General features: G+C 38.5%; 1 protein-coding gene across 1 annotated transcript in view; it reads left to right on the top strand.

The window, feature by feature from the left end:
- Positions 1-664: 664 nt before the first annotated feature.
- The window catches only part of LOC111729784 (translation initiation factor IF-2-like), a 330,103-nt gene continuing 312,502 nt past the window's right edge, over positions 665-18,265 (top strand). Inside the window, exons 1-2 of the mRNA XM_023520855.1 lie at positions 665-766; positions 1,037-1,743. Coding sequence (XP_023376623.1) covers positions 665-766; positions 1,037-1,743 — 809 coding nt within the window. The remainder of the gene's footprint in view (positions 767-1,036; positions 1,744-18,265) is intronic.

Here is an 18,265-nt window from a genome sequence, read left to right as displayed (position 1 = left end):
GCTCACTGCCTGGCTGAAGCGCCTCCACAGCCTCCCTCCTCCCCTACTCCTCCCCGCCCCGCCGCCCGCCAACCCCCTCCCCGCCCCGGGTTATGACAGCGCAGCTCTGACTCGAGTGCAGGCAAAACCTCAAAACTCAAAACAAGAAGTGAAAAAAGTGGAGCCAAGAGAAGCCGTCAGCATCCTCCACACCCTCGCAATCCACACAATGCCAGTTTCAGGGTCCTAGGATCGCCTGGAACACGATCTTCAGACCAGTGGGATGAGGTGGACCTTTTTGTGGACCCACTGGCTCTATTCCTTCCCACCCAGTCCCTGAAGGAGAGGGTTCGTTATGACGTCCTGGAGCCAGAGCCCAAGGCAGAGATATAACTCAGGCGCCCTCTCGTAAGAAGTATGTCCACCTAAACTCTCCACCTGGCCTTTCCTCCAGGTCCTGTCTCTGCGAAAATAAACGGGGTGGGGTTGGTGGGGTGCTGTACACCTGAGGAAAGGCTGGAAGAGAAATCCGGCTGTCCACCTACTCTAGCCACACTGCCCCATCATGTGTGAGGCTCCATTCTGGCGCGCACCACAAGCACTAACTCGGATCCTAGCGCCCTTGGCCACGTCTGAGATTAAGGAGGGGGCATCGCCCAGCTAAGCGCCCTGGAAGCAGGGAACCATGCCGGCCAGGAGAGCCTACCTCAGTTTTGGCTGGGAAGATTTTCCTAGAAGACGCTGGGAAGATTTGAGTGATTCGTTGATTTCAGCCGAGGATGGAGGAGCTCAGCCCAGGGGCGCAGCGACCCACTAAGCTCCTCCACACTGGGGACCTCGGGCGGCACCCTCCGGACCATAGTACCGCGGGAACAGAAAGAAAATAAGGTTTCCATCCTCAACTTTCTCGGAGGAAACTGCTCCGCTCCGCCGGCTGCTCAACCCTGCCCGCACGCCGGGTCCCGGGTCTGGGGGGAACCAGGGACCCGAATCCCTCTTGGCGCGCACTAGGCAGCTGTGCCTGGGCGTTTAGCCCCCTCTTCCGCCAACTTGAAAGCATCTCTCTGGTCATCTGCCCCCTCCTCCGGCCCCGCAGCGGGGTCCTTGCCCCAGCCTCCCACATCAGACCGAGCGCCAGGAGCCCCAATCGCTGCGGCTGCTGCAGCCGCATGCCCCCTGGCCTGGCTTCTGCCTCGCCCGCCCGCCCGCTCCTCCACGCCCGGGCCCTACCGTGCAGCCCGACTCGTGCCCTGGCAGTGCCAATGCGCTGCACGCGTCCCAGCTGGCGAGACTCCTCCCCGGGGGCTGCCCCGCGCGGGGCTCCAGACTCCGGACAAGACTTGGCCGGCCCGGTTACTGGCTGGCCAACGCTCCCGGCTTCCGCGCCGGCTCCGGCTGCCGCGCGCAAAGAGGGCGGGTAGCGGGGGAAAACTCTCGGCAACTCCAACTCCCGGAGCCGGAGCTCCAGCTGCAGCCGCGCGCCCGCCCGCCGCCGAGTGCAAGCGCCTGCGAAGTAAACCTGCCCCCGCGGACGCCTCTGAGCATGCCCAGTGTTGCCGTGGGCGAGCCTGAGCGCCCTGGCCGGGAACAGAGAGCTGCGGCTGGGGGCCGGGGACCCGCCCCAGGCTCCAGAGCACCGGGATCGGGGTTCGGAGGGAAGGCTCTGGGCCAGGGAGGGGACCCTGGAGCAAAGAGCCAAGGAGAAACAATGTGCGGAAGGCAGTACAACTTTCACTGGTTGTGGAAAGTTTGTGGGCTAGAAAGGTAAGCTGCTTCTGTGAGTCTCTCTGCAAGACTATCTTCGAAAGGACAACGAGGAAACTTTATTCTCTAAGAGAGACCGAATGGAGCCAGCAGATGGGTGCTAACCGTTGCACACTACCTTCATGCCTGGTGTTGCAAACTCAAATAGCTCAAGGGTCAGGCAACGTAAATGAATAAAATAGGCAGGAGGCGCCCAATTAGAGAGAGCTCTCAGGGCAGATCCATTCTGCTCTTAATACCCATCGCTATCATGGAAGAATTTGGGCCTACTTTTGCTAGGTTTTCTGATTTTCCAAGAAATGAGAGATGTAGATTATTTTCATGTAAAATATTCTGAGTTTTTAATTCTTGATAACAAAATCAGTTTTTGTTGTTGTTGTTGTTGTTGTTGTTGTTTTTTTAAAGACACACACTGTGGTCAAAACAATGTATCCGCGTTCCTTCACTGCTCAATCCCTAAGACAGCCAATTTGAAGCCTGTGATTTCTGTGTTCTTTTAGCAAAGAAATACTGAGTGCCCACTGTGGTTTGGGAAGGCACTGGAAAGGATTCACTATGATTCAGAGTGCCATCAAAGTACTACAGTTACTAAGGAAAATGGGTTTTCTGACGGAACAGAGCTACAGATAAATGCTGGGGTGTTGAAGAAAAGTTACTGATGTGGGAAGGGGTCATGAGAACTAATTTTTGGAAAACATCGTTAATAAAAGTACCTGAGTAGGAAGTTTCTGCAGGATCTGTAATAGTGCCCTGCCCAAGGCCTTTTGGCCATCTGAAGAAAAAGGAAAAACCAGTAATACTAATCCCACCTTTATCTTGAATGTTGCTATTTTTCATCATGCATTTTTACATTAATTTTTAAAATATTTCATTAAAATATTTATCTTCATTACTGAGTTCTTTGACGTTCCTTTACATTTTGTGGCACACCTCTCTCTAGCCTGTGCTGTGAAGGGTGTTAGATTATCTTTTATGGTGGTTCATCATCTTTTAGTGTGTTCAGGATTCTGTTTACAAATCTTTGAAATCAGCTTTTGGGTAATACGACAATTTTGTGAGTTAAAATGTCCCTAGTTTCTATTGCCAGCCACCCTTTCTTCTACCACCTGTCTCTTTTTATCTTCCTCTTTATCTTTCATTTTCTCAATATTGCAGATAAAGCTCAAGATGACTCCCTCCCCACCCAACCCCCCACCTTCCTTAAACCCAGTACCACTACCCTCATTCTCACACACAGGTCATCAGTGTAGTTTCTGCCTCATTCAGACACCAGAGACTCACCTCAATATCCTGGGTGGTTCTCCCTACAGTTGAACTCATTGCTAAATCATGGAAAACAGATCACCACTTATCCATGGGAAGCATTTTTAAGCATGCAAAACTCTCAAAAAAAAAAAAAAAATGTTTGGGTGTTTACACAAGAAGCCTTCCAGAAGTTATGGAAAAGAGGAAGTACCTAGTCCATGACCTGTCACAGAACAGGTAGCTACAAATATTTGCAGAATAAATAGCAATTTTCATCATTAAAACCTTTTGTTTCTCTGTTCCACCTCCCACGGGTTTTAAGAATTATTATTTTTAAAAATCACAACAATGATAAGGTAAAGAGCAAGAACAGGATGCAAACATTTATAAAGGAGGGGGGCTCTGTTTTAAGAAGTAAAATGTTTTATCTACTTAAATTTTAAATTATATTTGTTTTTAAATTATTTTTATTAATAGCAGTAAATAATACATGATATTGAAAAGAAACTCAGTGCAGGAAAAATTTCAGTTTCCCTCCCCATGCACTACTATTGTTGGCAGTTTCTTGCATATAATTAACAGAAAACCCTATGCACATAAAAGCAAGCATAATTGGTTTTTTTTTCCCCTTAAATTCTAACCATAGAACTAAAAAATACCTTAGAGTTCCTCTGAGTGCCAAGTTACAGACTTTCGAATTACTATTATATTCTAGAATAGAATAAGAACACATTAAAACAGTTTTCTCTTGTGGCACAAGGAAAGTTATGGTTGTAAGGACAGTAGATCACATGGCAAATCCCTCTTTCTGAGCATTAAGTGATGTAGGAAAAAACTGAGTTCACTTAGAGTTCTCAGGAAACCCATACTGCCCACTGCCAACCTCAACCTAAAACACCCACAGATGTAGATGTCCTAGGTTGCTTAGGGCTGTAGAAGGAAGTGCTGCCTAAATAACAAACGGAATGAATCGACATGGACGAAGAGGGCTTGATCTAGGGAATTGTGCATAACAATCCAGCTATTCTAACAGCATCACTTAAGGTATAGCATCATCAGTCACAGTATGCCTTGGTGACTAGTAGATTTGTGTTTTATTTTAAAAATCCTAAAAAAAAAACAACAAAAAAACCTTCTATATAGTATAGCTAATGGCTTTTCAAATTCTTCATTTTGATGATGTGATTTCAGATAAAAAATTCAGGAAGTCTCAATTTATCAGCTTTTAGGTCAATCCATAGGAAATTACCATTTTTCTTGGTCACTGTCACTTGAAAATTGGCAATTTCATATGGTTCGATTAACTAAAAATTAGGCATTGTTTCTAGAGCTAGAAAAGCCTTTCCTTTAAATTGTTTGGTATACCATTTATTTTTCCACAAGAGCCGACTCAGAGAAACCTAATGTTTTTGGTTTGTAATTGTACCAGATTGATATCTGGTCCTGGGAGTTGGGCCCATTCTGTACAGAACGGACAAGAAAGAGGAGGAAATTTCTCTTTCTCTCTTGGTGAGTATAGCACCAGTCTTAGTTGGTCTTAAAACAGGTGAATAATCATTATAAATAAATAATTATTAGCTCTTTTTTGCTCCTTTTGCACCTTCCCCAGTATTCTTTTAAAACCCTTTTCATATACCTACTGTCCTCATTCTGGCCTTAGTGACTCTATCTCTCCCAGTGTGGCTGTTGCTCTCTATTCTTAAAAATCAGCAATCCTTTATTATACTGCAAGTTAGAACTGAGTAAAATAACTTGATTAAACTAATTCATACTCATGAGTGGGAGACTATCAACCTTTCCAAAGATAATGCAATTTTAAGAGTATTCTGTGGTCTTGAAGGAACACTTCCATAACAAAATTTCAGAGTATGAAAAGTGACAAAAGAAAGAATTCTGGTAGTGAAGGGCAGAAACAATATATTGAGGAAGAAGAACTTTTAGTTCAGTTCCCTATCATTTTATAATTTCTTCCCATCTTCCGCTTCAAAACTCTGGATTCTTTTAAAGTTTTGGGTTTCGTTTTGTTTTTCACTATGGCTCCCCTAGGCTAGGGCTAGGTCTGTAGCTGTTGCATGTATGTATCATTTGCAAATTGAGAATGAAACCTGCAGCTACTAGTGGCATGGTTATGGTGGGGTCAGGGAGATCTGCAGGATTCGATGAGCTTATGGAGCTCATGCTTGGAACCCTACTGTTTCCCACACAATTAGTCTTGGTCTGTGGTTTTACTCACTAAGGATTCTAGCTGATTTATAACTGGAGTCCACCTTCTTTTTTGACTGAGTTGCTATGGTATAACATTCTGTCCCTAAATTGACTAAATGTATAGTTTCTTTCTCTCTTAACACTTTTAAGAGCCAGGGTAAATGTTAACTATTGACATGAAATTTGGTGAATGATGACCCACTACCATTCACTATAATATGGAATATCTCTGCGAGACATGGCAAACCATAATTCTTGTTTCTTCCTCTTCATCTTTATTGGTCTTTCATTTTATCAAAGCTTCTTTCTGCTTCTCAAATTATATTACTTTATATCCTAAGCTGTTTCAGCTTTCATATATCAACGTATAGATAAGACATAGACTAAAACGAGAAACCATTTCTTGGAAAAAATGAAACCAAAGAAGATTTTTAGTTTTGCTAAAGGACTTGGTTACCTCATGGACTTGGCTGCTTTATAATTGTTTAGTATGTCTTAACCATGTCTTTCCAATCAGATTGTTAGTTCCTTGAGTGCTGAGAATAAGTCTTAACGGTCTTCAATTTCTGTCACCCAACACCTAGTGCAGAAGCAAGAGCCCATAAACCAATGACAATTATAAGTTGTTACCATTCATGTGAGTTATTAAGGACAGGAGACAAATATTTCATTATCATATCTCTAAAGAGATATAGAATCTGATATTCAGAACACATATATAGTATAGAATTGCATTTGTGATAGGTTTTACAATCCAAAGGTACATGTTATTAAAAGCATATAATAGAAATAGTGGGCAAAGAAAAGACTTTCTTGAAGAAATAATGATCAAGCTGAGGTCTGCATTAAATCTGAAGTAATAAAGTAGGCAAAAAGAAGCAAAGAAAGAGAATTCTGGCAGTGAAAACAGCGTGTGCAAGGGCACTGAGGTGGGAGGATGTGTGAAAGTTTGGGAGGAAACTTAAAGGTCTTTAAGTTTAACCAGTTACTAATCCCACAGACTTTCTGTATAACTCCATATCGTATAAGAGCAACCACAATAAAGAAGCAAATTGTCCTCAACAAGAAACTTAAAATAATCTGGTATTAAGAAGCAGCCTGCCATGGTAGAAAGGGCATGAATTTTTATTTTAAACAGATTTAGTTTTGAACTTCTGTTTCAACTCCTTTCTATATAACCTTGGGCAAAGTCTACAACTTCTCCAAATACCAGATTTCTTGTCCCTAAAATATACATATTACTAGTAATATAGTTTAAATTAGAATGAACACACATATAATATACTTAGCATGGTACCTGGCCCACAGCAAGTACTGAATAAATATTGCTCCTTTTATTCCATGAACACCGATCTGGGTAACATCAAAAAAAGAAAAAAAAAAAAAAAAAAAAAAAGAAAGAAAGAAAGAAAAAAAAAAAAAAAACATGAGAGAGGAAAACCAAGAGTGTGTTTTGCATTTTCAGTCAAGCTTCTTAGTGTTTCTCAGAAGCACTGCTTCTGCTAAAAGCAGTCATATTTTATCCCTGCAATATAGATGCAATATAGCATTCCTGTTATCACAAAAACAATTTTACATACACAGAAAGTACTTTAAAAAAATTTTTCCACTTTCTCCCGTCCAGATGTCCTAGTGTTCCCACTCATTACTACATTTCCAAAGAAAAGGCCTAAAGGGGTAGATTAATAGTTTAGAGACTTCCTCATATGTGTTTATTAAGTTTGAACTCAATTAAGACTTACTAAGACATTATACAGATACATAAACGTAAACAGTGACTAATTCTAAATTTCGATCACAAATAGCCAGGTATGGCTCTTCTTCTCCTACCTTTCACTTATTCGAATTAAAAGTCTTGAAGAATAGTATCCAGCAGAAAAATAAAAAGATACTGAGACTGTTTTGATCACCCTCTGCTGCCTCAGGGCCTTTTCCTTAACTCAGACTTGGTCAGTTGTATAAAGTTCGGAGTTTAGTGGACTGAACCATCCTAATTACTACTTCTTTTATTTCAGCAATATTTTTGAAAGACCTATTTTTGGTTTAAAATGACTGTCTCCACCAAGATCCAGAAAATCTGCCAGGCTTTGAGCTAACAAAGAATCCTTTATTCTGCCAGGGCACAAGCAAGTCTGTGACCACACAGAGCTGCTATCTCTCCCAGAGTTTCCATCCTGCTAGTTTAGAGGATAGAATGATGCAATCCGTTCACAATCTAGATGGAGAGGTCTTCTGAACCCTCCCAAAAGACTAATAGTGAAAGAAGCGCCTGTTGCTCTATCCCCAGAAGCTCTTCAGGCCAGGCAGACCTGCCCACCGATGGGTAGCCCTATACTTTCCCACTGCTGCTGCTTCTCTTGGGTCTATATAGCCAAAGACTTTGCTGCTGGCAGTCCCCTTCTGAGCCTAGCAGTTTCAGCGGGACTTGGGGGCTTGTTAGAAATGCAGATTCCCGCTTACCCCAGATCTTGAGAATCAGAATCTGCATTTTTACAAGACTTCCAGGTAATTAATTTATACCTTAAAGTTTAAGAAGCACTGCCCTAGGACACTCAGCCAAGAAAGATCGGGAGAACACAAAAAGCACTTTAAATTTTAAATCTATTTCCTTTGTCCTTGATGTCCTTTCTTACTCTAATCTCTGCATATCTAAATCCCACTGTGTTTTTCTTTGAGCTGTCTGAAATGCCTCCTCTGTGGAAATCTTTACTGATGTGTCAACCAGAGGCATCGCCCATTCATTTATCTGTATCTTTCCTTGGGCTCTTACTGTGGTCTGTTTACACTGCACAAGTATGTATGCACAGGTCTAATTCATCCTTCTATAGGCTTGAGAGTTGCTGGAACCTTCTTTATATCCTTTATAGAGTCTAGCGTAGGGGCCCTGGAAAGAAGCTTATTTGTTTTTTGAAAGGAAGGAAGGAAGAAAGAGAGAGGGCTCTATTAGTGAAGTAAATATCTCTGAAAAATTGAGTTCAGCTCTGGGTTTAGACTTGAGAGCCTTTGAAATAGGAATCCAAAAACCATATTATGTCGTTCTGCAGGTTTGGGGTACGGAAGCTTGGGGTATGCGGTTCTGGCAGCTGGAAGAATACACGAGGAGCCATGGACAGATGCAACATAGCTTTATTCAAGCAAAGCAGGACACAGCAAGACACAGACACAGCTCCAGCTCCCCTAGCCTGTATAGGCGGGGTGTTCTTGTAACAAGGTGCGTAATAGTGGCTTAAGGCCAGGTAATATAATCAATCACAATCTACAGATTGTGTAAGGACGCTGTAGCTCAGGCCACCTGGGACGCAATAGCTAAGGCTACCTGGAAACTGCATGACTTGCTGGGCTGAGCCTGACCGCATTCATTTTGTTTCTCAGTCCCCTCACCCAACATATGTCCATCCTTACAGAGTCCCAATACACTGGGCCTGGGCCTGTCCCTTACCATAATATTCTCAAGGCTTAACTACAACAGGAGGGTGCACGCAATGCACACAAGCAACATCCCTGGAGAACTCGGCTCAGGTGACAAGGGAGATTGTGCCACTGGGTCACATAGAGCATGTACTACGTAAGGTTACCTGGCCAAGACTGGGAGACATAACAAATCTACCTAATACATAGAAATGAACATAGAGAGGCAACTAAAACGAGAAAACAAAAAACAAACAAAATGTCACAAATGAAACAACAGGAGAAAACTCCAGAAAAAGAATACACCCATTATTAACAATTTATTCTGGGCCCAGCACTGTGTTAGACACTGAGGATACAGCCATGAAAATGACAATGAAAATGAAAATAAATCTGGAGACCATTGTATGATTTCTGACATAAGAACCTCACAGTCTGATATGGGAGAAAGATATTAAACAAGTAGATACATAGTTACAAACTATGACTCATGCTATGAAGTGAAGGCATTAATATACATTAGGGGAACCTAAGCTGGTTTTGAGAAGAGAGTATTTGTCAAGGAAAGCTGTCTGAGGAAGCGAAGGGAGAACCCGTGTTATACAAAGAAAAACTGAGGGACAGTGTTCCAGATGAAAACAGCAGGAAAGAGGAAGATAAACCCAGAGGTGGGAAAGAGTGTGATGTTATTACAGAAATGGAAGAAGGACCAGAGTGATTGGCACACAATGAGTGAAAGGAAGATGGTGTGCCCTGAGGAACCAGATCATGCAACGCCTTCAGTATTTGTCTTTTTAATCCTATGGGAAGCCATTGAAGCCTCTTGGGCTGAGGAGTGACCAGGACCTATTTGCGTTTTAAGACCATGTTGTGCTTCCTAGAAAATGGGTTGAAATAAATCAAGACTAGAAGGAAAATAAGTCTGGAGATCATTGTAGTAGTCCAAGTGACAGAAAAACTAAGTAGTTTAGATGAGATTTAAAAGGAAAAGAGGACAGATTGAGCTACATTCTGGAGGTAAGAAAAATAAAATTTTCAAATGTTTGTGAGTCGGGATGGAAACATTAACTGCAATCTCTATATTGCTTCTTTGAACCACTGGATGGATGGTGATGTCATTCACGTATTTGATATAGTTGGAAATTTGGGAAGGAAAACTTAAAAATCCTTTTTGGACATGAGGTTGAGATCTTGTCAGAATACCAAGTGGAACAGTCAAATAGTATACAAGTTTGGAACTCAGAAAACAGATCTGGTTAGAAATTAGATATTTGGGAGCCATTAGCATTTAGATGGTATCTGATGCTATTGTATAGAGTGAGTAGAGAATGACTAGGAAAAAACTCATTTTCCGTCCCAAGGAACATTAAGAACAGAAACTATTAAAGGTGACTTCCAGGTTGGAGAGATGGTGAGTAGGTCTGGAGCAAAGAAAATAATATTTCCAGAACAAAGGTATGGTTGGCTGTGTTGGAAACTGCTGAGAGGACGAGCAAAATGATGTAGTTCTAAGGATAAAAAATTGTTTTATTAGGGTGGTGGTTTTACTAATTTTTACTAATGTTTAAACTTTATTTAATAATAAAAACCTAATTAACATCTGATTATTTTTGATAATTTAATTTCAACATGATAATATCATTGATGTATTTACTGCATCTTGATCACCAAACACTTTATTAATCATTATTTTTGCATTTCTCTATTGTCATCATATATTAAACAGTTAACTCTCTTATCTCCAGTCTAGGTTTAAATCTTCAAAAGTTTTAAATCTGACCAGTCCTCCAGCCTAAGAGCACAACTGCTAAATGCACAAAGTCCCTGACTTACAGTAGACACCACATAAAATGTACAGTTTGCTTCGGATAAGAGTTTTTGAGTGATGCATAACAAATGATCTATTTCTTTGAGTTCACTTGTAGAATTTTGCCTAGTGTCCTTTTTCTTAAAAAACAAAATAAAACAAAACAAAACAAAAACAAAAAAATTTACTTATTTTACTTATTTAAGTAAAAGAGTGAGTAGAGAATGACTAGGAAAAAACTCATTTTCCGTCCCAAGGAACGGAATAAAAAAATTTACTTATTTTACTTATTTAAGTAAATTCTGGTCTTAATTTGGATGCAGGCAAACCCCCACCTTCCACTTAAATACCTTGACTATTCATTTTCTTCATAATGACTCTGAGTGTCACCACCCCGTGGTATTAACTAATAGAAAAAAAAGAAAGAGGAAGGAACCTCCAAAAGGACTGGTCTCAGCAAAATTGGCAGGACTCCATTTACTTCCCCTTTCTACCTTTCTACCTTAAGCTTTAATTATACTGTTAGAAAGTATTCTCACATAAAGCACAAATTCTTCTGGACAAGAATTCATATTTATGCAGATTGTCTTCTGTAACCCTCTACAGCTCTGTTATGCTTACCATAACCAGTTCAGAGTCATTTCCATGATGCATGTCTCATGGAGACAAGATAGATCTCCATGTCACTCGCTCATATTTTTACTGTTCACCTTCTTTTATCTGTATTATTTGGCATATTCAAATAGGTTTCAAGAAAACATGTCATTCTTTCTCCTTGCTTTATGGATGACAGCACAAAGCCTACACAGCACTGGAGATAAAGGGAGTAAATGGGAATGTTGGAGAACTGGTTGCCGGATAGAAGAGAGTAAGTGAGGGTGCATTTAAAGGTTTTACGCAGCAGGTGCCATGGTGCCAAGAGATAAGAGCTCTTACAGAAGGATGATTGCATTTTTTCCAGTGACGTTCTTAACTCCTAATTTTCATCTAGTGAGAATTAAATATGGCCATGTTTAATTTGAGTTTCTTCTTTTATCTATTGGAGGAGCCCTGCCAAGCCACAGGGGAAAAACACTTCTTTCTGACTAGCTGCTCTTTAATCATAAACAGATTCTTTTTGGGAGAACTATTCATCTGATTTTGGTTGTTCCTGGGGTGTAGACTTGCTGTGAAGTTGTCCAATAAAGTGAACAGATATTTTTCATCCTACAGAAAGTGATATTGGTATACAAGAATGGCTGTTAGCACAGTATAGTTCTGGCCTCACATATGGGCAAATGGTTCACTTAGTGGGATAGACATAGTGGTACAAGAAAGAAACAAAATATAGACCAAGTAATTCATGTGAACAGAATATAAAAATGCTCATTTGAGGATCGACTTAAGGTTTCTCTCAACCCCCAAATTAAAGTCTCCTGTTATAGGGTTTTCCATGTAATGGCTTATGGGATACTTCCCAGTCACTTATTCACTTACAGCGATAACTAGGAGTATGTTGAACCAATATTCAATAACTTTTCCTTCTCCTTGGAACAGAATATACTTCCCTACCCACGGACTTTGTTTGGCAATGTGACTTATTTTGGCTAATGGAAAAGAAAAAAGGCTATAAATGAAATATGCATGTGTAATTTTGTTTGATTTATGTGCTCTAGTGATTTGCCATGAACATACCCCAGGTAGCTGCTGCTACTTTATCCTGAACTCCGCAACAAACACAAATCGAGTAGACTTGAATCCAGTTCAAAGCCTAGAACCAAATCCAGCCATCTTGCTTTCTGAGGCATAACTCCCTAGCCAAGCAGCCTAGATCAGCCAAGCCATAGTCACCTGTAGATTCATGAGCATTCAATATGTGCTCTTGTAGCAACCAAGTTTTAGGATAGTTTGTTATGCAGCATTATTATGGCAATACCTGACTAATATACATACTTAGAAAAATTATAGCATAAACATAACCATAGGAAACCTATTTATCTAGCTTAATAAGTTCTCAGTCTAAGCTATAAAGGGCACAGCAGCAAAATCACTTAGTCACTTCATTTAGTTTGAAATAAATTGGGCTCACTATACATCTTTTTATAAGATAAAATGAAGTTTATATAAAAACATGTTGAATTTGAAAAAAAATTGTCATTTAAAATTAATAAAGTAATATCATTTTCAAATATTTTTAGTAGAACTCCCCACTATAAATGTTCTTAAATAAGGTATTTTTGTGTGTGTAGCAGAGCCACAGTAATGCTATTATTTGTGATTACTTCTCTATCCATCCATCAATTTGTGCATCCATCCATCCATCTACCTGCTATATTCATTATTTTTGCAGTGTATATTATCATCTAAGAACAATGCAGTAGGCTTTAGGTAATTAATATAAGAATTTAGAATTAGAAAAAATCATTTAAAATTCCTACATTTGAATTACATATGAAATCTATGATCACTATAGCAAAATTAGAAAAATATAAACTAACAGAAAAAACAAACCTTACATAAATGTACCCTCTGGAGATAACCTTCATTAAAATTTCATTGTTTATCTTTACAAAACTTGTGGGTGCCTGCCTGTAGGTATTTTATATACATTTAATTACAATGGACTCACACTGTGTATACTGCTCTATAAATTGCTTTTATCACTAAACGTTATATTGTAACTTCTCTCTATGACAATAACATAGAGCTACATACTCATTGTTAATGACTGTCTAGTATTTAATAGAATACATGCTCTATAATTTGTTAGTCTTCTATCTTTAGATGTTTAGGTTGTTTTTAGGGTAGTTTTTTTTTATTACTACAAATAACACTTGGATGAACATTCTTAGTGCATTTTTCTCACTTTTTAAAATTATTTCCCTATGATCAATGCCTAGAAGTGATATTGCTAATGTCAAAGATATATATATGTTTAAGACTTCTGTCAAGATAAGTCCCAGAAAGGAGGTACCCATTTACAATCTCTGTAGCAATAAGACTTTTACCATGTTCACTAACTAAACTGAAATAAATAAATAAATAAATAAATAAATAAATAAATAAATAAATATCTTGAATGTGTTAGAATTGGTAAAAATAATTGTGGCCTCAAGATTGTTTAGAATAATAGCTAACTAAATCATAATCCTTTATGATTTCATGATATTAAATAGGGCTTATTGGAAATAAGTCATTTTGTACAAATCGGGAGTTTTACAGTTAGTTTAATGTCACTGAACTTAATTAACTTAAATTGTTACTTACACATCATTATATTTTGAAAAATCCTCCTCAGTCAGAGAACTCTTAGCAGTGAACAAAAAATGTACTGTTCCTCTAAGTTTTAAGATTGACGTGACTAATTTATTAGGTGAGAAACTGAAGCATAGAGCAGTAGATTCTCTAGCAACAAGAGTAAAAAATATAAATTTATAAAGATAAAGATGCTATTACCATGGAGGAAGAGAAAATTAAGATAAAGGAACATTTTCATTTGACAACTCAGTCTTTTGCAACCACTAATAGTTGAGATTACAAACCAGTGCCAGAATTTTAAGTGGAGTTGTCACTTGAAAGTGACAACTGGCATGTGAACCTACCCTATGCATTTTCCAACTCCCAAAACTCATACAAACAGGTAAAAAAAGAAATTCTCCTTTATCGAATGGTTTTAAGAAGGCAAAATAAAAAAACAATAGTATTTTGAATATTACAAAAGCAAGCTATTGCAGCAAAGAATATGTGAAAACTGAAGATCTCTTTAAGACCAGTCCCTAAGGTGTCTGTCGTTTTAATCATTCATATGTATTTTGATAAAAATTAGAAAGTTCTAATTGCAAAATTAGACTTTAAAAAACTTCTTCCAAAATACTTTGGCATAGCTAATTTCTTAATTTGCTTTAATAGCTCATTAGTCTTTTTTTTTTTCAGCATTTACATAAAACTTTATATTTCAAAGTACTTGCTTGACGAAATCACTACCAGTATTCTATACAATGTTAGACTGAGAAACAATATCTTTAAAAATAATTTATACTTTAAAAAATCGACCTCTCCTATTTGTCTTACATCATGTGTATTTTCTGGAAGTCACTTTTTATTCAAATTCAGTTCAACAGATATTTACTCAATAACCACTGGGTACCTGACTCTGTGTCAGAGCTTCAAAAGAATAAAGAGGATATAGACAGAAAGCATATTAGCGGTTGCCAGGGGCTTGGGGGTGAGGAGTGGGGAGTGACTATTTAATGGGTATAAAGCTATCTTTCTGGATAATAAAAAAAAGTTCTGGAACAATCTAATGGCAGTGGTTGTACAACATTGTGGATGTGTTAAATGCCACTGTGCACTTTAAAATGGTTAAAATGGTAAATGCCATGTATTTTATCACAATTAAAAATTCATGCAGAAAAAATCTAGAAGAGTCAATGAAGGAGAGGCACAAATATTTTACTTCAGAACTACATTTAATCAGAAATGTATTAAGTTCTTTTTAAAATCACTATTGATTTCATGTGGTAACTATGTCAAATCCAATTTAATAAGCATGTATAAAGACATTAGGACTGTCAAGGCAGTTGTACTTAAACCTGAACGGGAATGCTGAAATGAGCCATATATGGTCCTTACCTTCAGGTAGCTTTCAATTTTATAGGGATGAAGATAGCTATAAAAAATGTCTAATATGAGACAGAATGTGGAAAAAGCTATGCTAGAGAGGTGAACATAGTGCTATGAAAGTGAAGAGGATAATTAGATTAATTATTAGAGCAAGTATCTAGGATGCAATAGCTTTGTATTTGATCTTTATGAGTGAGCATGATTTTGCCAATGACATAAGATGGTAAGTCAGTCAAGGTGAAGCGAAGAAGATGGGAAAAATTACACAGCCAAGAAATGAGAAGTAGTTAAGGGGCACACAGAGTAGCTATGCTTGGCTGAAGGGCATAGTTTAGTAGGCCAAACAGTGTAAGTTAAGGTTGAGGAGGTATCAATGACTCACAGGTTAGGACTGAAGACATTTAGAATTTACAGGTGATTTAGAAATAATTCATTCCAATTTTCTACCTACAAAATGGGTCTTTCTTGCAGCATCTGACAAGTGGCCATGCAGCTGCTTTTGGAATTCCTCTGACACTAAAGTCACTACCTTCTGAGACAGCCTGGACTGCCATTAGATGACTAAAATTATAGAGTTCTTATATTGATTGGAAATCTATCTCCTTACAATTTCTATCCATTTTTTTTTAGTTCTGCCTTCTGAAATCACACACACACAAATGAGTTTTTATAATAACAACTCTTCTAGTATTTGAGTCTGTAAATATGTTCTGCTTTTATTTTCTCTTTTCTAAATTAGATATTCCTGGGTCCTTTAATTGTTTCTCTTATGACATGCTTTTTAAGACTCCTGGGATTCTAATTAATCTGTTCTCTGTAAACTCCTGTGTTCCTGTTTCAGTGTAACAATCAGTACTGAATTTGTTTCTCTAGGTTTAGTCTGAATAGCATGACTTCAGCTTCTAATACAGCCTGAGGTTCTACTCAAAGTTCTGATAGGTACATCACCTAGTTAACGTATATTGTGCTTAGAGTCAACTAATACCTGCCTAAAATTGTTTTTTGTAAGCGCAAATATCAAGTCACTTTTCCCAATCCAGAAGTGCTGAACTTCTAAATTTATCATTTAAAAATTTCATTTAAAAATTATGCTAGATTTGGCCTATAATTATATATTATGAGAACCTTCAGGATTCTGACTCTGTTGTCTGGTATACTGGTTACTCTACTATCTTCTTGCCATTCATTAATTTGGTAAGCATGCCTTTGATGTTGATATTCAAGGTATTAATAAAATGTTTTACAGAAAATTGTAGATGTTATAATATTTTTTAAAACTACTAAATAAGTCAGACAAAGATAGATACCATATGATTTCACTTATATGTGATATCTAAGGAACAAAAAGGACAAACTAATCAAAAACAAATATAGTGGGCAATTTGGTGATGGACAGAGGGGACAGGGTTGGGAAACTGGGAGAATGGGGTGAAGGATTAAAGAAGTACAAATTAGTAGTTGATAGTTGGGCACAGGGAGCATGGCAGAAGGAATGCAGTTAGCATTAATGTGATGGCTAAGTAGAAGGCCAGGGGAGAGAGGGGCAGTTGGGGGGATCATTTAATGAACATTATAGATGTCTAACCAATGTACTGTATACTTGAAACTAATTTAAATAAATAAATTTATTTTTTTTAAAAGCTACTATAATTTACCTTCTAGGCAGACTTTGAATTAGTCATTAATTGGCATCAGTGGAAACGGTCATTGAACTAATTATGGATCCAGCCATAATACTGACTTGGTGACAGATAGACTATACATTGTTTTTCCATAAAAAAGTATTGTGGCTACCTCCTCATTGTCTCTTGGACTGTTCACTCTGGAGGATGTCAGCTGCCATGTCATAAAGACTGTGTTAGTTTTTTACTTTTGTGTAACAAATGGCCACAAATTTAGCAGCTTAACCCAGCAGCCATTTATTAGCTCACAGTTCTATAGGTCAGGATTCCAACATAGCATGGCTAGGTTCTTCTCAGGGCTATCTAATGTTTTTGAGGAAGAACATTACATATCAGAATATGCTTGCAGAAGTCTACTTGAGCAAAAAGAATGCATAGAGAAAATGGGAGGATGGGAGAGTATTTGGGTTGCTATCTAAAATCTCAATTTGCTTCCCAAATTGCTGAGGTGACAGTAGGATTAGATCGAGGGTTTGGAAGTGAGAATCACTGTGGAACAAGAACACTGGATTTAGCTAGTTGAGTTACTGTTGGATATTGGAAAGCGATTCAATAGGGAGTTATTCAATGGTGTAATTGCTTGAGTTGTGTGTAGATTCCATGGGAGGGTGTAAGAAAAAAAAATGGAGCCGAAAGATTATTAGAAGATATTTAAATTTAGAGATGTGACAAATATAAAGTTATAGAGAGGAAGAGAGGTATGGAGCATTTTTTAAAAATAGGAGGAGAGTGAGAAGAGTTAATTAAATGAGAGACAAAGTTTCAAGAAGGAAGGAGTTAAGTAATATCAATTTATGCTCTATTTTAAGATTAGAGAGGATAGTGTCCAAAAAATTAAGTGACAATGACTTTAAAAGTATATTGTAAGAAAGAAAAGAAGGTAGCCAATGTATTTCTAAGTGCAGTAGTCTAGAGAAGCTGAGAGAATAGAAATTAAATGTTTTTCTTAAAGATGAGAATGGCCTGGTTCCTGAAAACTATTCCAATTCTAATGTTCTTCTTCATTGGAGCTAAAGAATACTGGGAGATTTCAAAGAACAATTAGTTACATATTTTTCTCACTGGAGGTTCCTCATTTAATTCATTGCCAAAAAGAACAATGCTGCATTTTAAGTACTTCCTGAATTGAAAACCCTAGACTCATAATTTGGGCGTTGGTCATTCACTGCTCTCAAAGTCACCTTGAGGTTGTTCTTTCATCAGAGACATCCGATGTCCATCCATTATGACACCTGACACCCATCTATCTCAGTCACCACCACCCATCAACCAAATGGCCCTGGATCAAAGCAAGCTCCTGGCAACCTTAGGGGAAGAAGGGACTACCTCATCCAAAAACATTAAACAAAATTATAATATAGAGACAGTAGGCACCTAGCAGAACCACAAAATATAGATTTGAAAAAGCACTTGCCATGTGCCTGTCTCTTCTCCATCCCATGCATTTGGCCGACTTTACCGAAGATAGTGTTTCTTTTTTTTTCCCCCCACAAGTATATTGTTAACCTCATTGCTAACGTCATTGCTAACCCCATTCTTCTATTATCCTGCTAACTTTTCCTAGTTGCCGAAG

Source organism: Pteropus vampyrus, unplaced genomic scaffold (assembly GCF_000151845.1).
Source record: "Pteropus vampyrus isolate Shadow unplaced genomic scaffold, Pvam_2.0 Scaffold281, whole genome shotgun sequence".
Lineage (NCBI taxonomy): Eukaryota > Metazoa > Chordata > Mammalia > Chiroptera > Pteropodidae > Pteropus > Pteropus vampyrus.
Note: the sequence above shows the minus strand (reverse complement) of the source record. Positions and strands in the feature narration are given on the sequence as shown.